The following is a 25,647-nucleotide window of genomic DNA, read 5'->3' on the forward strand; positions in this document are numbered from 1 at the left end:
GATAAGAAAATAGTGACCTTAGGAGCAGGGTAGGGACAAAATGGACTTGAGTCTGGAAACCTTCCAATCCTATCTTGGCCACTGCCCACCAGAGTGATGGTGGATAAGGAGCTCAAACTTTTTGAACCCTAATTACCACACCTCTTTAGGGAAGGGTAGGCATCACACTGTCTGGCAGACTTGAAATGTTGGAATGGGCATGCATGTGAGAAGGCCCAGCCTGGTTACAGCTCCATCTATAGAGGTATAGAGGGTTTTTATTTGTTTTTAACCAGGAATTAAATCCAGGGACACTTAACCACCGAGCCAAATCCCCAGCCCTTTTTTATATTTTATTTCGAGACAGGGTCTCCCTGAATTGCTTAGGGCCTCTCTAAGTCGCTGAGAATGGCTTTGAACTCACACTCCTCCTGCCTTAGCCTCCTGAGCCACTGGGATTACAGGCATGCGCCACTGCACCCGGCTCAAGCTATAGAACTTTAAAAGAAACTTTTCTACACACTCACTCTTTCAGCAATTTCTGCACAATTGTCCCCAGTTTTCCCTGCACATCTGGATCTCTTCCATCAATTGCTTTGGGACCAGAGCAGAAAGACACCATCTCCTTGCCTGACTTCCATCCTTTGCTGGACTGTGGGACATGAGCTGAGAAAACCATCAAGGTCCTGCTCACATGTACCTGGATACAAAATCATACAAACCCCACTCCTCTGTAGCAAAGACTTGGGGCATAGATATCAAGCGGTTGCAGAACTACGTGTTCAAAGGACAATTTCGGGGGCCTGGCAACAGTGGCGCACGCCTGTAATCCCAGTGGCTCAGGAGGTTGAGGCAGGAGGATCATGGGTTCAAAGCTAGCCTCAGCAACCTACAGAGGCCCTAAGCAACTCAGGGAGACCCTGAGTTGGGGATGTGGCTAAGTACCTATCCCAGGTACCAAAGAGGATTGCAGCAGGGTGTGGGGAGATCAAAACATACCCAGTCTCCCATTCTTCACTCATTGGTTGATGGAACTATTATTCCCCTAGTTACTCTGGCGGTTGTGATGGAAGCTTTCACAAGTAGAGTCATTCCTTCCTCTAGAGCAGGGTTCCATAGAACTTTCTATAATGTTGAAAGCATTCTCTCTGTTGTCCCATACAGTAGCCACTTGTCACATATGAATGTTGAGCACTTGAAATGTGGCTTAGTGTGACTAAGGAACTGAATTTTAATTTTAATTCAATTTAAATAGCCACATGTAGCTAGTGACTACTGTACTGAATGCTGCAGAAAAAAGGTGGATGGGTGGCTGCTGGTGCATACTGAGCTAGAGGGAGCGGGCACAAGAGACTGTTGGGCTCAGATCAAGTTGGGCCCTTGTATGCCATTGGGAGATGTTTGGGGTTAGTTTTATTTTACATTATTTTTTTTTTTTCTTGATAGTGGAACTGAAGTGAGGAAATATATAGAAAGATGGATGGACAGAAGAACGGAGTTTTAGAGAAAGAGTGATTTGAAAAGAGGAGACACATGAAATACCTTACTATTTATGGAGACTATTCAGTTCATATTTGTTCCAAAGGCCAAATAAAGTAGGACCCTTAGGCTTATAAGGCACAATGTATGAAACAGGGGAAAGGGAAAAAGAAGGTGAGGGAGAGAAGGAGAATGAATTCAATGCAGCATTTCATCTCGTTTTGCTGTTCACAGGCTCTGACTTAAACTTGGAAGTTCCTAGAGGAAGTCCACTAGTCTTGCCATTGGAAGATGAAAAGACTTTAGAGACCAGCCTCCTCAGGTGTTCTTTACATTTATCCTTCCCCCCACCCCTCCCACCCCTCTTTCCCCTCTATACAGTCCCTCTTTCCTCCATTCTTGTCCCCCTCCCACCCCCCATTATGTGTCATATCCGCTTATCAGTGAGATCATTCGTCTTTTGGATTTTTGAGATTGGCTTATCTCACTTAGCATGATATTCTCCAATTTCATCCATTTGTCTGCAAATGCCATAATTTTATTATTCTTTATAGCTGAGTAATATTCCATTGTATATCTATATATACCACAGTTTCTTTTATCCATTCATCAATTGAAGGACATCTAGGTTTATTTCCACAATCTGGCTATGGTGAATTGAGCAGCTATGAACATTGATGTGGCTGTATCTCTGTATTATGTTGATTTTAAGTCCTTTGGGTATAGGCCAAAGAGTGGGATAGCTGGGTCAAATGGTGGGTCCATTCCAAGTTTTCTAAGGAATCTCCACTACTTTCCAGAGTGGCTGCACTAATTTTGCAGCCCCACCAGCAATGTATGAGTGTACCTTTTTCCCCACATCCTCTCCAACAGATCCACACCAGGCACATTATAATGAAAATGCCTACATTCAAAATAAAGATAGGATTTTGAAGGCCGTGAGAAGAAAAGCATCAGGTTACATATAGGGGGAGACCAATACAGATAGCAGCTGACTTCTCAACCCAGACTAAAAGCTAGAAGGCCTGGAACAACGTACTTCAAGCTCTGAAGGAACATGTTTGCCAACCAAGAATCCTATACTCAGCAAAACTAACCTTCAGATTTGAAGATGAAATAAAATCCTTCCATGATAAACAAAAGTTAAAAGAATTTACAAGTAGAAATGAATGTTCTCAACAAAATACTCCATGAGGAGGAAATGAAAAACAACAATGGAGGTCAGCAACGGGAGGAACTACCTTAGAGAAAAACCACTCAAAGGAGAAACCAAGGCAACTTAAAAACCAAACATAAGCCAAATGACTGGGAATACAAATCATATCTCAATAATAACCCTGAACGTTAATGGCCTAAACTCATCAATCAAAAGACATACACTGGCAGAATAGATTAAAAGGAAAGACCCAACAATATGCTGCCTGCAAGAGACTCATCTCATAGAAAAAGATATCCACAGACTAAAGGAGAAAGGATGGGAAAAAACCTACCACGCACATGGACCCAGTAAAAAAGTGGGGGTTTCCATCCTTCTATCAGATAAAGTGGACTTCCAGCCAAAGTTAGTCAGAAGGACATTTCATACTGTTTAAGGGAACCATAAATCAGGAAGACATAACGATAGTAAATATTTTTGCCCCAAACAATGGTGCATCCCTGTACAGTAAACAAATCCTTCTCAATTTCAGGAATCACATAGACCACAACACAATAATTCTGGGTGACTTTAATGCACCACTGTCACCACTAGATAGATCTTCCAAACAAAGAAAACCAAAACAAAGAAACCATAGAACTCAATAACACAATCAATAACCTAGACTTAATAGACATATATAGAACATCAACGAGCGGATTCACTTTCTTCTCAGCAGCACAAGGAACCTTCTCGAAAATAGACCATATATTATGCCGCAAAGCAGCCCTTAGGAAATGCAAAAAATAGAGATACTGCCTTGTGTTCTATCAGATCATAATGGAATGAAATTAGAAATCAATGACAAAATAAAAAACAGAAATTATTCCAACACCTGGAGACTAAATAATATGTTATTGAATGAAACATGGATAACAGAAAACATCAGGGAGGAGATAAAAAAAATTCTTAGAGGTCAATGAGAACGATGATACTACATATCAAAATCTCTGGGACCCTATGAAAGCGGTACTAAGAGGAAAATTCACTGCATGGAGCACATTCCAGAAAAGAATGAAAAGTCAACAACTAAATGACCTAACATTACAGCTCAAAGCCCTAGAAAAAGAAGAACAGAATAACAGCAAAAGTACTAAAAGACAGGAAATAATTAAATCAGAGCTGAAATCAATGAAATTGAAACAAAAGAAACTATTCAAAAAATTGACAAAATAAAAAGTTGGTTTCTTCGAGAAAGTAAAGAAAATAGACAAACCCTTAGCCACACTAACAAGAGAAGAAGAAAGAAGACTCAAATTACTAAAATTCCTGGTGAAAAAGGAAATATCACGACAGACACCACTGAGATACAGAACATAATGAGAAGCTACTTTGAAAATCTGTATTCCAACAAAATAGAAAGTACCGAAGACATTGACAAATTTCTAGAGACATATGTTCCTCCCAAACTGAACCAGGAGGACATACACAATTTAAACATATCAATATCAAGCAATGAAATAGAAGAAGCCATTAAAAATCTACCATCCAAGAAAAGCCCAGGACCAGGTGGATTCTCAGCTGAGTTCTATAAGACCTACATTATTTTTTGAGATAGGGTCTTGCTATACTGCCCACCCTGGCCTCAAAGTTGAGATATTCCTGCCTCAGTTTCCCAAGTAGCTGGGATTCCAGATGCATGCTGCTGCACCCTGCTGTTTTATTTTTAAGTTTAATTGGCAGCATCTAACAAATTATCCCCAAATTTAGCACCTTAAAATGACAAATATATATGTGTGAGTTTCTCTGGGTCAGGAGTTTGGTACTGTTTAGCTTCCAAGTTCACTCACAAGGCTGTTGGCAGGTTTTAGGTTCTTCTTGACTGTTGGTAAGTTCCCTGTCTTGTAGGCCTCTCCACATAGTATAAATGTGGAAGCTGGTTTTCCCTCACATTGAGCCAGCAAGAAAAGACACAAAAATGAAAAGGATAGCCACAGTCTTTTAATAACCTAATCTTGAAGATAAGCCATCGCTTTCTCTGAATCCCTTTTTTTTTTTTTTAAATTTTTGTACTAAAGTTTGAGCCCAGGGGTGCTACAACACTGAGGTACATTCCAGGCTTTTAGTTAATTAATTAACTTAGCACAGGGATTAAACCCAGGGATGCCTAACCACTTAGCCACATCGACAGCTTTTTCTTTACTTTTTATGTTGAGGCAGGGTCTCACTAAGTCCTGAAGGCTGATCTTCAGCTTGTGATTCTCCTGCCTCATCCTCCTGAATTGATGAGATTAGGGTGTGTGCCACTGAGCCAGGCCTTTGCATTCTTTTTATTAGAACTGAGTTAACAGACCAAGCCTTCAGTCAAGGGAAGAAAATAATACCCAGGTATGAATACCAGGAAACAAAATTGGTTGGGACCCTGGACACCACAGGAAGCCACTAGAGGGTTCTCAGTAAGAGAGTGACAGGATCAGGTTGGTTGTTTTAAAAACAGGCAATTCAGCCAGGCACAATGGCATTTGTACCTGTAGTCACAGCTCTCCAGAGACTGAAGCAGGAGGATTGCTTGGGGCCCGGAGTTTGAGGCCAGCTCGAGCAACAAAGTAAGACCCCCATCTTAAAAGAAAAAAGAAAAAGTTTTTAAAAATTAAAATGGGCAATCGAACCACATAATATAAGATTAAGGATTCAAAGAGTATAGGATAAAAAAAAATTTCCCTTCCATTCCTGTCCCTAACCACTAACTTCCTCTTCCCAGAGACAACGTGGCCTTCTGGAGAGGGTCTACATGTACATAAACAAATGCAACTGTGGTATTTATTATTGTTGTTCACCAACTATTTTTAATTCTATTTTCCTCTAGGCCTATTGGAGTTATTCCAGGTGTCTATTCCTGCATAACAAACCTCTCAATTTTAGTAGTGTTTTACAACTATTTTATTATGTTCATGGATTCTGTGGGTCAGGAATTCAGGCAGAGTTTGGAAGGGAAAGCTGCTTTTCATTCCACAATGCTGAGCACTGCAAGTGTGAATATTTGCATGGTTGGAGGTGACTTGATTGGCCAGGGGCTAGAGTATTCTAGAATTGTCTTCACTCGTATATCTGGTGCTTGAAGTGGACAACTGGAAGGCTGGGCTCAGCTGAGACTGTCATCCAGAGCAGAGTACCCAGGTATCCTCTCCACTGGGCTTGAACTTTTCAGAGCAGGATCTGAGTCTAAGAGAACAGAGACAAGAGAAAGCTTCTGGAGAACAAGTATTTCAAGAGAACTGTGTGACTGGCCTTTTCTGATTCAGCCCCAGACCTCACACTTCATCATTTTCACCATATTCTACTGATGAAGGGAATCATGAAGGGCAGACCAAGTGCATGAGAAGGGAAATTACACTCCATTTTTTCATTTGAAGGTGGCAAGGTCATATTACAAAAGTGCTTTTTGGGGTGGGAGCATACTGCTACACTCATATTTGGAAAATACAAACTGCCGAAGTAGGATTGTACCTCTTTATAGCTAGTCACATACTGCATAATGACCTTTCTTTCAGTCAATGGGGACCACATACAGGATAGCAGTCCCACTGGATTATAATGAAGCTGAAAAATCCCTATCACTCAGTGACACTGTAGTTGTCACAACATCATAGCACAGCACATTACTCACATTTGTGGTGATACTGGTGTAAACCAATCAACTGCACTACCAGTTCTATAAAAGTGAAGCAATACAAGGGGATGGGGGTGTCATTTAGTGGTAGAGCATTCGTGTAGCATGTGTGAGGCCCTGGAATTGATCTCTAGCACCACACACACACAACAAATATAGTAATGCAATTATACAGTATATAATACTTGGTGGTGATAATAAACAACCATGTCTCTGGTGTATATCTTTACCATACTATACTTATTTATTATTATTTATTTATTTTAAGATAAGGGTCTCACTATGTCCAGGATGGCTTAAACTCCTGAGCTCAAGTAATCTTCCTGCCTTAGCCCCTGGAATAGGTGGGACTACAGGTGTGTACCACTGTGCCTACTCGTTATTTTAAAGTGTAACCCTCCTACTTAAAAGAAAATATTAAAAGTTTACTGTTAAATAGTATGCTATGTTATGCCAGCTGCAGCCTTATCCATTGAATTCTTTTGAATGCACCAAGGGGACACATTAAGTGATCAACCTAGATCATCTAGGTCTGTGTAAGTACATTTAATTCATGACTAAATTGCCTACCTGATGTCCTTCTGAGAAGCTATTCTTGGTGCAAAATGACACATGACTGAAGTTGTGGCCAAGTGATTCGCTCTGACCAATGAAATGCAAATAGAAGTGACTTGTGTTACTTTGGATTCAGGCTTTAAAATTTATTGTATAAGTTGCCACATTTTATTTTACTGCCTTTCATTGTAGAAGCACAAACTGAAACGAAGTCCCTGTCATACTGGGACCCTGAGTGACTACTATGAGTAGAACGGTCCCACCCCTCAACAACCAGTGTTGGACATGTATACACGACGAATAAACTTATTGTTTTAAGACACTGAAATTTTGGGATTATTTGTTACTGCAGCATAACAGCCTATGTGGATTTTTTTTTTCCTTTGGTACTAGGGATTGAACTGGGGTTCTTAACCACTGAGCCACACCCTAGCCCTTTAAAATATATTTTATTTTGAGACAGGGTTCTCCCTAAGGTGCTTAGGGCCTCACTAAGTTGCTGAGGCTAGTTTTGAACTCAAGATCCTCCCACCTCAGTTTCCTGAGCTGCTGTTATAGGCCTGTGCCATTGCATCCAGCCTTGTGGACCAAAACAAATGGTAGCAAATCCTTTTTTTTTTTTTTTTTTTTTTTTTTTTAAGTACTAGGGGCACTTTACCACTGAGCTGTATCTCCAGTCCTTTTTATTTATTTATTATTTTTATTTTGGGTCTAAGTTGCTAAGGCTGACCTCAAACTTAAGATACTCCTGCCTCAGCCTCCAGTTGCTGGGATTACAGGTGTGTGGCATTGTGCCTGGCAAAAAATGGTAGCAAATCTTACATGCTGTTCTGCATCTTGATTTTCTCATTTCCCAATGTATCTTGGAGAATATTCATATAAGTACATGAGCATCTCCGTTTTTTTGTTTTTTTGTTTTTTGTTTTTTTTCAGTGCTAGAACTAGAACCCAGGGTCTAGCATGGTAGGCAAGAATTCTACTGATTAGCTACATCCCATCTCATCTACACTTTTCTTTTCTTTTCAATATTATCCATGTACAGGAAAGGACCAGATTTTTCTTAACCAGTCATTATTAAGGACAATTAGTACGATCTATCTTTTTGAACAGTGCTGCAGTAAATAACCTTGAACATTTCTTCTTTTGTTTGAGTGCAGTGATATTTGTAGGTCAGATTCCTAAAATGTGTATCTCAGATAACTGGCAGATTTCCCTTTTAAAAGATATCACCTTGGCTACAAGTGGAGAATAGCTTGAAAGGTCAGTACCTGAGAGTTGTGACACCTTCACTCCTTATTAGTTGCCAAGTTCTGTTCATCCCAGTTCCATGATAGCTCTCAATCTGTCCATTTGTATGTATACCCTGGCTGTTGCCCCAGAATAAGGAACTGTCATTCCTCTCATGGTTCCTTCTACAAGGTCTACCTCCTGTCTTAATCAAGACACTTGCCTGCAAAAAACCTAGCCAGGCTGCGTGGTGGTTTATGCCTGTAATCCCAGTAACTAAGGAGGCTGAGACAGGGGGATTGTAAATTTGAGGCCAGCCTCAGCAACTCAGTAAGGCCCTGTCTCAAAATAAAAAAATAAAAAAGGCTGGAATGTGGCTCATCGGTTAAGTGCTCCCCAGATTCAATCCCCGGCACACTCACACAAAATAAGCCAGTTCTGAGTAACTTAAGCAGCCAATGATTGATTGAACAGCTCCAGGAATGCTTGCTAAATCCCCTTCCTCCTCCCTCTGTCCCCCAACAATGCATTCTAAATGGTCCCTTGATGTGTTGATCTCTTGCTTGGCTTCAAAGACCTGGTTGGGAACATGCTACAGCTGCCAGGGATCTAGGAAAAGAAATTCTATTTTCCCTCTTTGATCTCCCTAGTGGAAAGTAGAATCTGCCTCTGCATCACATAGGATTCCTTCCAAATAGGAAGGTGTTCAAATGCTGGGCACCTAAACAACAGGTGATTACCCATTAGGGGCAGTCAGCCCTGACTCCTAGCCCATCCCTCACAGTGCAATCCAGAGCCCTTTGCGGATCCTCTGCTTAAAATCTCCTTGAAGGCTCCCCACTAACAAGTTTGAATGAAATTTAAACTCTTTACCCAATTTCCAAGGACCTCCCTGATTCAGGAGCCTCTTAAGGCTTTAGCCTCATTTCCTTCTCCCCCATGCACACCACAAAGTACACGGTTAAACTGTAGCCCCAGGCTCTGTCCTCAGGTGCTGAATGCAGGAGCCCTCCTGCAGTTCCCTACAGATCTTTGAACATGCAGCATCCCTCTATCCAGAAGGCTTTTCCCCTCCTCACTCCATTAACCTTGAAACCAGTGTGTTCTCACTAACCCAGGGGTCTCACTTGAACATGATTTTCACTGGGTGAAGTACCTGCCCTTTGTCCTATTGGCCACTCTTAACTCTAAATGTATCCCTAGATACATCCACTTTCTCCATCTCCATTGCCACCCTGTTAATCCAGACCACCATCAGCTCTCTCCTGACATTCTGTAGCTTCCCAGCTGCTCTCTGCTCCCACTCTTAGCTAAGAGTTCACTAGTCAGAGTGATCTTTTCAGAGTATAAATCATCCTTTCAAAGGCCTCAAGTTTTACTTAGGAAAACCAATTCCTCGTTATGATTCACTAAGTCTTCCTTGATTTAGCCAATGCCTTTGCTACTTCTGTCTCATCTCAGACCACTGAACCCTGAAAGCTGCACGTTCAGCCTCACTCGCTGACTTTGGACAAGTCTCGGTTTCCTGCTGTGTAAAGCGGGGGGGGGGGGGGGGGGGGGTGGAGGAAGTGGGGTGTTGAGCTAGAAGTGTTGATTAGCTGTAAAAATTTGGCCTTGTTTTCCCCCTAGTCTTCGGCCTGCAGCCAGCTACTCAACGTCCGGCGCCTCAGCTCCCCACCTGTGAAATGGGTGTGAGCTCACCCCAACATCTAGGGGTGGTAGCGCTGCCTTATAAGGCAGCAGAGGCCGAGGGCGGGCGAGGCTGTGAGGGTGGAAAGAAATCACAACATCCGGCTGCGGGGGCGGGGTGGGGGTGCCAGCGGTTGCCCGAACCGAGGAAGGGGGATCGCAAAGGAGGATAGCAGCCTCCTCCCAGCCTCCCCTCGCTTCTGATGTACGCCCTCCAGGGTGAGCCGACCCAAGCGCTTGACACACGGCCTCGACAAGCTCGCAGCCGATGCGCAGGAGGCCCCAACATACTGAGAGCGGCCGAAATAAAACCCTGGAATAGCCATCTGCCGAGCAAAGGCTCCCGGGCCACACCCCCCATCTGATGGCCCAATCAATGTATTTCTGTGAATAACCGACGCTTCCTTCATTCATTACACATCCGGTCTCCTGGGCGTGACCCAGAGTACCACCTCCGTCTCCCCGACGGAGGGCTTCGGCCCTAATTGGCAGTTCGACTTCTCACCAGGGCCTAGAAATTCGAACCTGGGAGCCGAACCCCGCCCCTAGACCAACCAGGAAGAGGTGACGTAGTTAGTCCCGTCCCCCTGTTCCTCTGAGCGAATCCCTGGGCTCTGGGGCGGGGGTGATGGAGATGCAGACTATGGGAAGACGGCGCGGGGAGCTTTCCCTCGGTTATTGGTCGAGTAAAGTAAACAGAGGGCGGGGTGGGGCGGGCCGGCTCCCGGGTGGCCTACGGGAGGGGGCGGAGAGTGCGCGGCGGGCGGCGGCGGCTGCCGGGGAGGCCCGGGAGGCCGCGGCGCGGTCACTGCGAGCCGAGCCGAGCCGCGCCGCGCCGCGCCGATCGCCATCCGGCCCCGGATCTTGAGCGCGACCCCGGCGGCCGGCGCGGCCCGGTGGGCCCGGCGGCGCTGTAGCCCATGGAGCTCGAGAACATCGTAGCGAACACGGTGCTACTCAAGGCCCGGGAAGGTGAGGCAGCCGGGCGGGCGGCAGGGCCCCGGATCGCGTGCACACGGCCTCAGAGCACAGCCAAGCGCCCCAGCCGCCGAATCTCCTAAGTCCTGAGGGCTGCGGGCTCTGTGCCCAGAACCCCAGGCAGACACGAGCCCCTTCCGGCCCATCGCCCTCCTCCTCCGCACCTGCCGGGAGTTGGGCCCAGGAAGGGGCGGGGGTCAGGCCGCAGCCTTCGCGGCTTTGGGGAGGGAGGGGGGTGTGAAGGGGGTGATGGTAGGAGAGAGGAAGGAAGAGGGAATGGTGAGACCTGAGTCCCGGGAGAGCCTCTCTCAAGCCTCTTCCAGGTGAGAGGCGAGAAGATGCCCCACGTGCCCATGGGCCCAGACCCCAGAACCGCACAAAATTGGCGTTCCATAAAGGTTGGAGAATGAATGAACAGTTGCGTAGCACAACTCACCTTACTTCGGGAAACTCCTGGTCATATACACCACCAGTAGCACTGCCACTTGTTAGGAACATCAGGACACTGGAAACAGGGGTGAATGGGTCATCGTTTTGTTCCATGGTCTACTGGAACAACGCAGTTAGAATACGTAGGAGGCCCATGCCTGGGCTGTTAGGCTGGGGAAGCTTAGTTCGTGGTGGATGTGTGTGTAGTGTGTGGTTTGTAGAGCTACTCGTGCTTCCCACTTCAGGATGTTATCAGGCAACCTTGCTATGTGAGGGTCATGGAGGACACTAGACCAGACCATTACCTTCCCCTGCCCTGTGATCAGTCTACTTCCTCAACCTGCCATATACTCACCCAGTAACTAATAATCAATGGACACTGGTTTTATGGCCCACCCTGTCCAGGGTGCTGGGGGAAACAACAGTGATAAGACCTTTTTTTTTAGACCCTAAGACCAGGAGATCTGACCTGTTCCCCACTATTGTTGGGCTTCCAGGCTGGAAGAGTCATCTGCTTTGCCTTTCTGTACCATTTTACAGGTGGTAAAAGGCCTCAGATCAGAGGACTAGCTCCAGGTCACAGCAGATTTTAATGGACCACGGCCTAGGACACAGAATGCCCAGGACTGCGGTACTACAGCTCAGAGGAGCTCCTATGTTGGGTGTAGTACCTGGTGTCCACTGCCCACCCAGTGTGTGTCACCCCAGAGGTGCTGGTGCTGCCTGGAAATAGGACAAGGCAGGCTGGGGTCCTAGTGCCTAGGGAGCCTGTCTTTATCTCTTTGTCCCTTATCAAGCTCAGGGCTGGGCCTTCCTCTCAGCCTCTGGGGGCATCTGGCGATTCTGTCTGCCTCGTCAGCCAGCCCAGCCAGGGAGGAGGGGTGGGGAGAGCCCTGCCAGGCCTCCCTTTCTAGGGCTAAAGCCAGTTAAGGCCTCAGGCTTGCCGAGGGCACTGCCTTGCCCGGCTGTACAGTGTGGGCATCTTTGTCAAGCTTTGTTGGACCACCCTAAGCAAGGTGCAGGGTTGTATAGCCAGATGGGTCTTGTGCCTACATTAGGGAATACTTAGCCTGGCTGGCTCTGCCCCTCCTATCTGCATGGCTCTAGGCAAGTCTCTTCTTCCTCAACTTCACTATCCCTTTCTGTGGAATGGTTTGGGATGGATCAGAAAGCCTAAAGGATATCCTGATTGTCATCGAGTTCTGAACCCAGACCCATGGAAGAGCTGTGTCGGAATCATGTCATGAGCTAGCTGACAGCTTGGGTCTAGGGTCCAGAGCCTTTGACAGCTTCCCAAATGATTCGAGTGACCTAGGTCATTTGGGAAATCCTTGCCATATGTATACAGTTGGCACTTAATAAATGCCAGGAATGTTGGAGGTGGGAAAGGAACTTGAGTTGTAGGGGCTGGATTCAAATCCTGCCACCATCACCTTCTGACTCTGTGCTCTTGGGCAAACTGCTTCTTTACTCAGAGCCTATTTTCTCATGAAATTGGGCCCAATTTGATAGAATTGCTGTGAGGGTGAAGTGGAACAACACTGGGGGTATGAACTTGCCCTTGGAGCCTTCCTTTTCCTGGTGCCCATAGGCATTGGGAGGGATCTAGGGTTGGGTGGAGAGGAGCCCTGTGGACTCTTCTGTCAGTTCTAGGACAGGATATTTGCATGTGACTCTTTTGCTGTCTTGATGTGGCTGGGAGGAGGGGGAGGAGGAAGTAACTAGTGGGGAAGGCTGGACGATGGAGGGTTGGTGAGGGACTTGGGGTAGGGGAGGAGTTCCCCTTATGTGGAGGCCTTGCCCTGGGTTAGGGGTGGAGGTCTGTTGCTCACTCACAGTGAAGCAATGACTGTGGGGTATATATGCAGGCTACATGAAAGGCCACCATCAGGTTCTCAGGGGCCCCTGCAACACTTCCTCCTTCAGGCAAGGCCTCAGTCAGGGAAACCCCTTGAGGGACTCAGGCCCTGCCCCCCTCCATGGAAGGCGGGTGCCTCCCCCCTGCACTGGCCTTCCCAGGCTAGATTGGAAGAGAGGGCTGGGAAATCTGAGACGGGAACCTGAGGTTAGAAAAAAGCACGTGGGTTGCTAAGATTGCCACTAAGTTGTTGGACCTGGGGCCCACTATTTGCTATAACCCTACTAATTGCTGGACACAGACTCTCCTGTCCACTCTCACAGTACCTCTGAAGGTAACTTTGACTGAAGGATACAAAGAGAAACTGAGGGTCATTAGAGTGCAAGTGGCTGGACCTAGTGGAAATTGGAGATCCATTCCCAAGTCTGACAGGCTCTAAGACCTCGGGCCCCCTCCCACCAATTCTCATCCTTGATGGCCCAACAGGCCACATCTGGTTGGCTCTCTGATATGTTTATGTTTTATTTATTTGACTGCAGCAGTTTTTTTATTTTGGTTTGCTTTTGTTTTTGGTACTGGGGATTGAACTCAGGGACACTTAACCGCTGAGCTGCATCCCTAACCTCTCTTTTTCTGGGGCGGGGGGTGGAGAGGACGGTTATTTTGTATTTATTTAGACAGAATCTCAGTGAGTTGCTTAGTGCCTCACTTTTGCTGATGGCTGGCTATGAACTCAAGATCCTCCTGCCTCAGCCTCCTGAGCCACTGGGATTATAGGCATGTCCCACTGTGTCTGGCATTCCCAGCCCTTTTATTTTTAGTTTGAGACAGGGTCTTGCTAAGTTGCTTAGGGTCTTGCTAAAATTGTTGAGGCTGGCCTGAACTTGTGATCCTCCTGCCTCAGCCTCCCAAGTTGCTAGGATTACAGGTGTGCGCCACCCCCATCTGCTTTTTTTTTTTTTTTTTTCCTCTCATTTTTTAATCAATAGGAACCATCATCTCATGTGACAATCTGGATTTCTAGCTGTGCTTGAAAATTCAGAAGAACCTGGCCACACTGGGCCAGCATTCGTCTAGCAACAACCAATAAGTCATCTGGAATTGTGTTACAGCTGCCCATGTTGGAAGGCCCACATTTATCTTACTTATTGGGTTCTGAAGGCATTTCAGCTACTACTGGGTGTCCACAGCTATAGATAGAGGATCATGTAGGGTAAAACAAGGCAAGCATCAGGACCAGGAAAGCCCATGTGGTGCAAGGCAGGGAAGAGGAATCGTGAGTGCCAGCCCTCATTGCCGCTACTTTGCTTATAGGCAGGGGAGAAGTAAAAAGAATCTGGTGATAAAGACATGGGAGCCTCTCTGGCCACCCAGGCTGCTCTCTGCCCCTGGCATCTCTCAAGCTTGTCCCACATGACCTGGAATTGTTCTTTTGTGAGCTTTGACTTTCCACCATTCTGACACCCTTCTCTACTTTCTTCACCTGGGAAACTCCTACAGACCAGCCGGGGAAAACAACTGAAGCTGAGCTCCTTTCTGGGTGGTCTCACTGCCCCTCCCTGACTCTCACAGCCCCTAGCTGGAGGCCCAGGAGGACCATATGTGTCTTAGAGCCCAGCAAGGGCATGCTGGAGCATGAGGAGGAAAGTCTTCCAGGCAGACTCGGGCCGTAAATAGCCTCTGGACCACTCTGGTGATTGAAGGGGGAGGCCACGCTGGCAGCCTGACTTGAATGAGAACCCATGTCTATGATTGCTTCTGCGGTGGTGGGTGGAAATCGCAAAGGCAAGAGCAAGAAATGGCGGCAGATGCTTCAGTTCCCCCCACATCAGCCAGTGTGAAGAGCTTGAGACTCAGCCTCGGTGAGGGCCTGGGCAGACTGGGGGCTGCTGGAGTGGCAGGGACCAGTGATACTAGGGAGACTCCTCTGAGACATTACCCTAGAGTGTAAGGGCAAAGGTTCGGGGGTTCGATGACGCAGGAAGATTTGAGGCTGCCACCACTCAGCCCAGTTTCAGTTCCTGAGCTTGGGATGGGTGAAGGGCAGAGAGAGAGAGCAGGGACTGATTGGGGTTGGTTGAAGTGGTTGTGGAGAGGAGGGCAGGGGCAGATTGGGGGCATCTGAGAGAGACCAAGGGAATGCCTTGTCTAGGGGAGCAGGGCCCACAAGTTCAGAGGGAACAGTTCCCAGGTTAACTGTGTTGGGAACCTCAGGCCTATGCTCATTATTAGCTCTACCTAGCCTAGCTCTGGGGGATGCCTGGCAGTGCCAGGGCAGTGTGACAGGGTTACTTCTGCAAGGGGACAGAAGGGCCCAGGACTCCAGTTCCTGCTTATCTTGCTGGAGTCCTCAGGTCTGAGCAGCACCTATGATTTGCCCAGGCCCTCTCTGATTCTGCCTGTGGGCTAAGAGTGGGCCATGGTTGCTTCCACTGCCTGGGAAGGAGGCTCAGCTGAGTGTGCAGGAAGCCACAGCTTCCTCTCGCACTTTCGCCAGGCAGGCAACAGGTGTGGGCCTGGCCCAGCTGGGGCCGGAACTTCACAGACCGCACCCAGCCCCAGCACTGTGACATATATAAGTTGTATGAACAAGGAGACAAGGGGAAGGAGAGGCCTGGCACAGGAGCTTAGACTCCTGCTGTGTGACATTTTATTAATCAGTTAACCTCTTTGGGCCTCACAGTCCCAAGTATGTTGGAAGTAGCAGTAGTGTCCACCTCAGGGTTGTGGTGAGGATTCTAAAGGAGATAAATGGCTGCCATACTGCAGAGCTGGAAGCTCTTGTTGGGGTCTGGGCCTGGCAGTATGGGCAGGAGCATCCTGCCAGTGAGTTCCAGGTCTGTGACCCCAGCAGCTCCCATCTTGGCCTGCAGAACGTGACTACCACAGCCTGTGTGAGCGGCAGCCCATCGGGCGCCTGCTGTTCCGTGAGTTCTGCGCCACAAGGCCTGAGCTGACCCGCTGCACTGCCTTCCTGGATGGGGGTGGTGAGTGCAGCCTGTCCTGGGGCCCAGCCCAATTCCGAGGGCAGGTGGAGGTCCTAGCCACTGTCCCCTGTTTCCTCACACCTATTGCTCCACTCAGACCCCCAAGCTTCTCTGCTTCTACCCTGCAGGCTGAGTTACGAAGTGACCCCTGACGAGAAGCGGAAGGCATGTGGGCGGCGGCTAATGCAGAATTTCTGAGCCACACGGTGAGTGAACAATGATGGAGATATGACGGCGGCTGGCGGGGCTCCGTGACAACAGGGAGAGGAGTGACCACAGCCTGGGCAGTGAGTGCCTTGGAGCTGCTCCAGCAACTCTGGGCATGGAGCCCAGGGGGTGGGCCAGTCCTGGGCCAGGCGGACTGGCCAGCCACTTCTCCCTCACCACCGGCCTCAAGGGGGGGTGGTAGCAAGAAGAGAGTCCAAGCAACCCGAGACCAGCTAGTGCACACCGGACTGCTGCCATCCTTGATGCTGGCAGAGATCCTGGCAGCTCTGCCGGGGAGTGGGCGCCATCCAAGGGAAGCCCCTTACACTTAACCGTCACGGCCTGTCCTCAGGGTCCTGACCTCATCCCTGAGGTTCCCCGGCAGCTGGTTACTAACTGCGTCCCAGCAGCTGGAGCAGGGGCCCTGCAAAGGACCTCTTCCAGGAGCTGACCCGGTAAGCTACCCTGCTCACAAGCTTAAAATTGTGCCCAGAAGACTTGTGTCTTACCCTGCGCCTTGACCAGCTGTCTGAACCTTGGTAGTTTTCTGTCCTCTTTATAGCATGCTTAGCTTCAGCATGGAATGAATGTCACTGTCCTCATTGGGTTAGTGGGAGGGTTGACCAAGGGATAATGCTTTATGGGCTGAGCATGCACATCATGTGAGGCCTGGGCCATGGAGCTGAGAATCTGGGGTGTCAGGCTGACCTTTAGGTTGGTCCTTCCTAACAGGCTGACCCATGAATATCGAGCATGGCCCCTTTCGCCCGACCTACCTCGACAGCATCTACTTCAACCGATTCCTGCAGTGGAAGTGGCTGGAAAGGTGAGTTCCTCCCTCACTGGGCAGGGATAGGCCAGGTTGTGGAGGTGCTTTTGGCCTTTGCTCACTTATCTGTTGCCCACAGGCAGCCAGTGACCAAAAACACCTTCAGGCAGGTACCGAGTCCTGGGCAAAGGTGGCTTCGGGGAGGTGAGTGACCAGGCCATCGTCCCTAGCAGAGTACCCTGGTTCAAGCTCTACACTACCAGCAAGAACATGACTGGCCCCCCACATCCCCTTTCTACCGCCATAGGTATGTTGCTTGCCAGGTGCGTGCAACAGGCAAGATGTATGCCTGTAAGAAGCTGGAGAAGAAGCGGATCAAGAAGCGGAAAGGGAGGCCATGGCACTAAATGAGAAGCAGATCCTGGAGGAAAGTGAACAGTAGGTTTGTAGTAAGTACAGAAAGGAGACCTCTCCCTTCCTTCTGCCATGCTGGCTCATCCTGCCCTCTGCACCCAACAGGATAAAGTTCCTCCCCTCTAACAAAGGAACTACCCTCTCCCTGTCCTGCCCCTCTGATAACACCTCCTCATCCTGGTAATGCTGGGGAGGGAGCATTGACAGGCCTGAATATCCTAAGAAGTAATACTCAGAGGATATTTTAGGCAACTGGCATTAGCCTGGCCCCTGGGTGCCCCACAGCTCCTACCTGAGTTTTGGGTTCCCTGGCTACAGGTGAGCTTAGCCTATGCCTATGAGACCAAGGATGCACTGTGCCTTGTGCTGACACTGATGAATGGAGGTGACCTCAAGTTCCACATCTACCACATGGGCCAGGCTGGCTTTCCTGAAGCACGAGCTGTCTTCTACGCTGCTGAGATCTGCTGTGGCCTAGAGGACCTACACCGTGAGCGTATTGTATACAGGTGGGGAGGAACTGCCTTTTACTTGCCTAGAAAGTTCCTTGGAATTCTACCTTGGTAGAGCCTTCATCTGTTCCCAGGAAGCCAGGGGCAGGGCTCCCTGTCACCCTGATATCAAATAGGCCCTAAATTTTGCTCCATATCAAATCCCAGGGGGCAAGTGAGCTAGAAGGGGCTTGCCCTGTCTGGCTTTCCAGCAACCTGAGTAGCATCTGACCCTGCTCTTCTCTCCCCACAGGGACCTGAAGCCAGAGAACATCCTACTGGATGACCACGGTGGGTGGGGCAGCACAAGGATGGGGTGAGGGGGGAAACCTGGCCTATTAACAGGTCCACCTGCTTCTTCCCACCCCCATTCAGGCCACATCCGCATCTCTGACCTGGGACTGGCTGTGCATGTACCAGAGGGCCAGACCATCAAAGGCCGTGTAGGCACTGTAGGCTACATGGGTGAGTCTCCCTCTGCCCTATCCCACAACCTCCTGGGTTCCCTCAGTGTCCTGGGTCTGGCCCACCCACTTTGTATGGAGGTCTCTTGTGCCTTAGGGAAAAGAAAACCCACATTAGTGTTCCTTTTCTATGGATTAGGAGACCAAGACCCAGCCAGAGTTTCACATTGTGAATTGATATCATTCATTCCCTAAATACTTACTTAACACCTACTCTTGGCTGGATCTGCAAGTGGCTATCAGGGAAGGGAGGAGAAGGGAATCAAACCTGTTGCCCTCCCCTGAATTGCCCATGCTTGGAGTAGGCATCCCTGTCTGTGGTGCAAGCCATTGGAAGGCCCAAGATGTAGACAGTCCCAGCTCTACAGGCTCCACCCCTTGCCTATTATGTGCCCTTGGGCTAGGCACTCCACTTCTCCTGCCTTTCTTTCTTACAAAATGATCATCAGTGCTGCCTCCCAGGGTAGCCTTGAGATGAAAAGAGATAGTGAATGGAGGGAAAATTCCCAGGTTTCTGCCCTGGCTGTTTGGAGATATCAGCAAGTAGAAGTTTCTGCCCTTTCTCTTTTCTCCCTTAGGAAATCCAGAAGCTGCAAACCAGTAGCTCCATGGGCCCAATTTGTCCTATATTTGCATTGAAGTCAAATTGTTTTTAAAACAATTCTAATTGGTTGCTAGCATTTAATAAGCCAGACAGCTTCATATAAAAATTATTTCTGGCTGGGGTTGTGGCTCAGTGGTAGAATGCTTACCAAGCATATGCAAGAACCCTTGGGTTTCATCCCTCAAACTAAAAAAAAAAAAAAAATCAAAATCTTGGGATCCTGGGTATGGCCTCTGCAGGGGCACATCAACTCAACTCCCTTTGATAGGGTGTTTGTTCTATACTTGCCCAGGTCACCGTCATTTGATGGTGCCTGCGTGGATAGTGGGTATTTCAGTTGGTCCTCCGATTTCGTGTGCTGGGCATTCCTGGGGCCTGAAGCCTCCATTCCCTGCCACCTACCCAGTTCTGGCTCCTGTGCCCCTTGCCCAGCTCCAGAGGTGGTAAAGAATGAGCGGTACACATTCAGCCCTGACTGGTGGGCATTAGGCTGCCTCCTGTATGAGATGATCGCAGGCCAGTCACCCTTCCAGCAAAGGAAAAAGAAGATCAAGCGGGAGGAAGTGGAGCGACTGGTGAAGGAAGTGCCTGAGGAATATTCGGAGCGCTTTTCCTTGCAGGCCCGCTCACTCTGCTCCCAGGTACTGCAGCATGGGGGAGGCCTGACTGACCAGGGCTGGAGTTGGTGCACCTCACCCACCTAACCACCCTTATCCTGCCATAGCTTCTCTGCAAAGACCCTGCGGAGCGCCTAGGGTGTCGTGGGGGTGGCGCTCGAGAGGTGAAGGAGCACCCTCTTTTCAAGAAACTGAACTTCAAGCGGCTGGGAGCTGGCATGCTGGAACCACCCTTTAAGCCTGATGTGAGTGCCTGCTTAGGGCATAGCCAAGTGGGGCTGGGGCTGGGGTCCCATGGAGTAGTGGTCAAATGTTGGAAAATCCAGTCTTATGATTTAGCCAAATACATACACACACACTCAATTCACTGGATTCACAAAAATGAAAAACCTCAGGATAGTTCTGGGTTTTGGTATATCTGGATGGGAGAGATGGAGGTGGGGTGACTTCAGTAGTAATGAACGAATTCCTTTTTTCTCCCTTCACAGTGTACTGTTGATTATGTAGTCTTCACTGTCAGGGTGTGGCAATAGTGACCTCCATATCCTTCTAGCTCATTCTTCCCCGTAGACAGAAATTCTTGCTCAGGGATTTCAAAAGAAATACCAAAGCGGGGGGGAAAATCCTCAGACTGATGTTCATTGTCTCTGATTACTCACAGAACCCTCACTGGTCATCCCTGGGTCACATGCTTCCCTGGACCACTGTCAGTGGGAGTGATCCATTTCCCAAAGGAAAACCCAGATGGAGGTGCCAGTGGGGGGGTGGCTGTTGGGCTGACTGCTCCTCTTAAGATGGGGGTACTCTCACTTACAGAGTCTTACCATTTTATTGAGTATCTCGTGGGTCAGTACCCTGTAAGCAAAAAATATCTTCTGGTCATCAGATTCCAAGTAGCAGAAGCCCAATTCAAACTTAAGTCCAATATGGAGTTTATTGGTTCCTTTGGCAAGAAAGTTCCAGAGTAGGGTCAATGTCAGGGTTTCATGCTGTGTTGCCAAGACTCCATCCCTTGGCTCTACTTTAATCTGTTGACTATATCCCTCCCTCTGAATTCAGGTTTCTCTATGTGTAATGTTACAAGGAAGGTTCTAATTAGCCAGGATTAGGCCACGTGCTTTTTCCCCTTCCATGTCTATGAAGATAGGATCCTGTGATTAACAGTTCATCAGAAGCACTGGGGGGCAACTAGAAGGTGATAGGCAGGCCAGGTTGATTGCTGCCAACCACATTTAATTTTATAAATACCTGAGTGCCCAGACTTTGAAGATGATAAGGCCCATAGGACCTAAGCCTGTCCTTATGTTCTAGTGGGGAGACACACCAAAAGAACCAATAAAGAATTTCAGGTACCACTAAGTGCAACAAAGAAAAATAAAGCAGGCTAAGAAGGCAGAGAGTGATGGGGTAGGGGCATTGTAGTTTTAGACAGGGGGATCTTTGGGGAGCTGATGGTTAAGCAGAAACTAGAAATATGTAAGGGAGAGAGGCAGGCCAAGATATGGGTATGAGCATTCCAGGCAGAAGGAGCAGCCAAGTGTTGAGGTCCTGGGGAAGAGAGCAGTCTAGTGCGATGGAACAACAGTGAGGTGACCAGTGTGCCTGGAGCAGATATATGCAAGGAGAGAGGAATGTGCTCCCCAACTGACAGGAGTTTTGGGGCAGGAATGTAAAGTGTGGGGGGTGGGTCCATGGAGGGTGTCGGTATAAATGGGGAGGCCAACTAGGGAATCGCAGCCTCTGTATGATTATGTCACATAGTAGGTCTCCATGGAACCCTGAAGGGTGGGCATTGTCCAAGTGGGCCTGACTTTCACCAGCCTGCCTCTGAGACTGGTACCATTTCTCAAGGGTACTTCTGCTTCCTGTGCACATCATCTTATGTAACCTTGAAATAATCTCTCTGCTTCTAGATATTTAGTTCAATGTTAGAGATAAAATCAGTGCCTTGGAGCTTAATTTTTTAGAAGCAAGCTTGATGATAATATATTTTTTAACAGCTTTATTAAGGTTAATTTACATACCATACAATTCAACCATATAAAGATGCAGTGCAGTGCAGTACAGTGGCTTTTAGAGTTGTACAGACATCACCACAATAAATTTTAGAATATTTTCATTACCTCAGCCATAACAAAAAACCCTGTAGCCATTAGCCGTCATTCCCCATTCTTCTCTCCCCAGTCCTTGGCAATCACTAATCTACTTTCTGTCTCTGTATACTTGTCTATTCTGCATGTTTCATATATGTGGGTGGAATCATAAAAGATGGTCTTCTGTGATTGGCTTCTGTTACTTAGCATGTGTTTAAGGTTCATCCATGTTAGCATATGTGGATAATACCTAATTTACTTATTTTTCTCCTTTTATTTGGTTTATTATTTATTTATTTAAATGTGGTGTTGGGGATTGAACTCAGGGCCTTATGCATGCTAGGCAAGTGTTTTGCCACTAAGCTACCTCCCCAACCCTACCTCATTTATTTATTCATCAGTTGATAGACATTAGGGTTATTTCCACTTTTTTGTTACTATGAACAATGCTGCTGTGCACATTCTTTTTTTCTGAGATGGGGTCTCACTATGTTGTCTGGGGTAGTCTTGAACTGGTGGATTCAAAGGATTCTCCTACCTCAGCCTTCTGGGTAGCTAGGACTGCAGGTGGTTACCACCATGCCTGGCTGCTATGAACATTCCTATACAAGTTTTTATGTCACCAGATGTTGCTATTTCTCTTGGTATATACCTGGATGTAGAATTATTAAGTCATATGCTAACTATGATTCACCTGTTAAAGGGTATTGCCAGATTTATCCAAAAAGTGGGTGCACCATTTTTCTAAAAATATTTTTATTTGTAGATGGACATAATAACTATTTTACTTCTTTATTTTTTTATGTGGTGCTGAGGATCAAACCAGTGCTTCACACATGCTAGGCAAGTGCTTTACCACTGAACCACAACCCCAGCCCCATAGATGCACCATTTTACATGACAGTGATGAGGTGTGTGTATATGTGTGCACGTGACCTAGGAATTGGATCCAGGGCCTTGTGTGTATTAAGTGCAGTCCTACCACTGAGCTATACCCCGAGTCCTGTGAGCCACATTCCTAGCCCTTTTGATTTTTTTACTTTGAGACAGAGTCTCACTAACAGCCCCCAGAGCCACTGGGATAACAGGAATAGGCCTTATGATATTTTAATTGACATCCTTAATGGTAGGATTTGGAAGACAATGTAAAGATGGGAAAGAAAGTGGCTTTCTGATGCTGAGGTGAATTCCCAGCAGGGGACTTGGGAGGTTGTTGGGAGACTCGTTCCAGCCCTCTGATTGGCTATGAGAGGGGAATGGAGCAAGACACTGGACATCACAGGGTGGGGACCCATCCACTTCAGGCCCTGCAGGGGGAAACCAACTGAGATTCAACCTGTAATCCTCACCAGCCTGCACTCCTCACACCCAGGCAGCCTTGTGCAGGTGGAGGGTGTGGCCCAGCATCAGGCCTGAACAGTGAGGGATAATGATGCCAGTTTACAGAGATAAAGGACTGCCATGCCTAGGAAGGGTTTGGGGTACTTAGTTGCTCACTCTAGACCCCAGATTCTGCTGGTGTTGAAACAGAACCAGACCAAGGGCCAGAGTGAGAATCCAGGTTGAACTGCCCTCCCCATGTGTGTATATTTCCTTATCTGACTGCTTTCCCTGTCCCTGCAGCCCCAGGCTATTTATTGCAAGGATGTTCTGGACATTGAACAGTTCTCCACAGTTAAAGGTGTGGAGTTGGAACCCACCGACCAGGATTTCTACCAGAAGTTTGCCACTGGCAGTGTGCCCATCCCTTGGCAGAATGAGGTGGGGGTCTACCCTGCTGGTGTAGTGGGCTCCAGGGATCTGGCCCTGGGGGCAACTCTCACGGTTGCCTGTTTCTCAGTAGATGGTGGAAACTGAGTGCTTCCAGGAGCTGAATGTTTTTGGGCTGGATGGGTCAGTTCCTCCAGACCTGGACTGGAAAGGCCAGCCACCTGCACCCCCCAAGAAAGGACTGCTGCAGAGACTCTTCAGTCGCCAGGTAATCCCTGGCTATGTACTAACTGGGCCCCCAGCCTGGATACAGGGACAGTGGGTGGAAGGCAGAGCTGGTGCCCGCTTGCACTGGACATGAGCATTCTCTAGCCCTGCCAGCGGTGCCCAGGGTCTCTGGCCTCATTACCACTTGTTCCCTACCCTTGGCTGGGCTCATGGCCTCTTTTCTCTTTCCAGAGGTGAGCAGTGTGGGCTCCCCATGGGTTGGCCTTGCTGCCCGGCCTTGGGGAGCCCCAGGCAGCCCTTCCATGGCAGAGGAGAGATGTGGGAGAAAGAAGTCTGGTGCCCGCTCCCCCATCCCCTTCCCTGCTGCTGCGGTTCCCTGCCCCCAGTCCCCTTCAAGCTGATAGCCTTGCTTAGCCGCCTGTCTCCCCATGCCATGCCTTTGGACAATGGCCTTGCCAGCAGGTCCTGGGGTCTCTCTAGTCCCCCTTATTTTATTTTTTTGCCAGAAGCCTCTGCCCTGATACCCACCCATGTGTGACCTGATCTGCTGCTCCAAGGCCCTCGTGGGGACCTTCCTCTTCAGAACATGACCCCAGGCAGCTCCCAACCTGCCCTGGCAGAGCTGGCCCTTTGCAACATCACAGGTGGTTAATGGCACCCACTCTGCCTCTCTCCCTCCGTGTCTTCCCCATCCCTCCAGGATTGCTGTGGGAACTGCAGCGACAGTGAGGAAGAGCTCCCCACCCGCCTCTAGTCCCCAGCCTGAGGCCCCCAGCGGTGATTGGCGGTAGCAGCTACTCTGAATGCTGTTTACAGTTTTGCACAGTGGGCTTCCCCATTATCCACTCAAGTCATGGCCAGGGGAACACAGCCGGAGCTGTCCCCAGTGTCCTCTGCCCTTCAGCCCCTGGCCTGACTGAGTTTGGCAAGGACTGGGCTGTCCCTGGGACAAAGGTGCGTCCCTTCAGCTCTTCTCCAGAGCTCGGGGCTTTCTGTATTTATGTATTTGTACGAGTGTATATAGCAACCAGAGCGTTCTTAATTCCCACCCTAGACCGGCCTGGCCTCAGCTCCCCTGTGCAGCCAGCCCTGATCAGGAGAGTTGGGAGCTGGCAGAGGAGCCACTGCCAAACTCGAGGTCTCTTGGGCCCAGCCCAGATCGGCTGAGGCTGGGCCAGGCCACACCCTTGAGTCCCCAGCACTGCACTGGCCACCACCAACCTCCAAATAACAATTGTGCCTGCCCCCGCTGTCTTGGGCTCAGGCCACCACCGTCTAGGGCCCAATACCGTCCCTTTTCAGCACTTGTTAGAGCTGGATCTGGGGCTTCAGTGTCCCCTAGGCCCATGCCAAAGTGTGACCAGAGATCGGGCTGACCATGAGACCTATCAGTCCACTGCCCAAGTTGTCCCAGATGGGTCTTTCTCTGCCTTCCAGCTCCCAGGGCATTGTCTCGTATGCTGGGCCCTGTCCTGAAGACACCTCTTCAGAAATGCCCCAGCTCAGACCCGAGGAGGGTGTGGGGGTGTCCCTACCCAAACCTCCAGCATTCCAGAATCCCCTCATAACAATAGACTCATGTGCCCAGCAATAATCCACCCTCCCTGTGTGTGCCCATGGGGAGTGTGTGTGTGTGTGTGTGTGTGTGTGTGTGTGTGTGTGTGTGTGTGAGAGAGAGAGAGAGAGAGAGAGAGAGAGAGAGAGAGAGAGAGAAAGGGGGCAAGGTAAGGCTGTGCCTGTGCCTCAGGTCCCAGGCCTGGTCCTTCCCAGACTGTGATAGGGTAACATGGGATTGCAGGTCCCTGGGTTTTCCATATTTAAAGCCAATTTTTATTACTCATTTTGTCCAATGTAAGCTGCCACATGTCTCTGTGTGAATACAGTCTGAGCACAAACCTAGCCAGCTGCCCCTGCCTGCCTCTTTCTTGTTTCTGGTGTTCCAGGGGGTCTCCCTGTTTCTCTGCCCAAGCTGGAAGTAGGAAAGGTTTGGAAGTAGACCTGGCAGGGGTCTGAGGGGCTGCCCTTCCAAGTCCATAGGACAAATCTTGGTTTAGACTTTGCAGG

The 25,647-nt window shown here is 48.6% G+C and overlaps 1 protein-coding gene across 1 annotated transcript; it reads left to right on the forward strand.

Annotated features, from left to right (window-relative positions):
• Nucleotides 1–10,481: 10,481 nt before the first annotated feature.
• Nucleotides 10,482–25,177, forward strand: GRK6 (G protein-coupled receptor kinase 6). The gene is given in 26 exon segments (XM_079144655.1): nt 10,482–10,706; nt 14,737–14,819; nt 14,821–14,844; nt 14,846–14,861; nt 15,873–15,990; nt 16,121–16,179; nt 16,182–16,192; nt 16,546–16,593; nt 16,595–16,621; nt 16,623–16,648; nt 16,926–16,946; nt 16,948–17,019; nt 17,102–17,132; nt 17,134–17,166; nt 17,270–17,275; nt 17,277–17,352; nt 17,355–17,389; nt 17,391–17,411; nt 17,695–17,885; nt 18,121–18,158; nt 18,243–18,332; nt 19,368–19,576; nt 19,660–19,797; nt 23,269–23,406; nt 23,489–23,623; nt 24,284–25,177. Coding segments are annotated over 26 exon segments (1,752 nt in total). The 5' UTR covers nt 10,482–10,654; the 3' UTR covers nt 24,338–25,177.
• The last annotated feature ends 470 nt before the right edge of the window (nt 25,178–25,647 follow it).

Source organism: Sciurus vulgaris (assembly GCF_902686455.1).
Source record: "Sciurus vulgaris genome assembly, chromosome: 6".
In the NCBI taxonomy this organism is placed as follows: domain Eukaryota; kingdom Metazoa; phylum Chordata; class Mammalia; order Rodentia; family Sciuridae; genus Sciurus; species Sciurus vulgaris.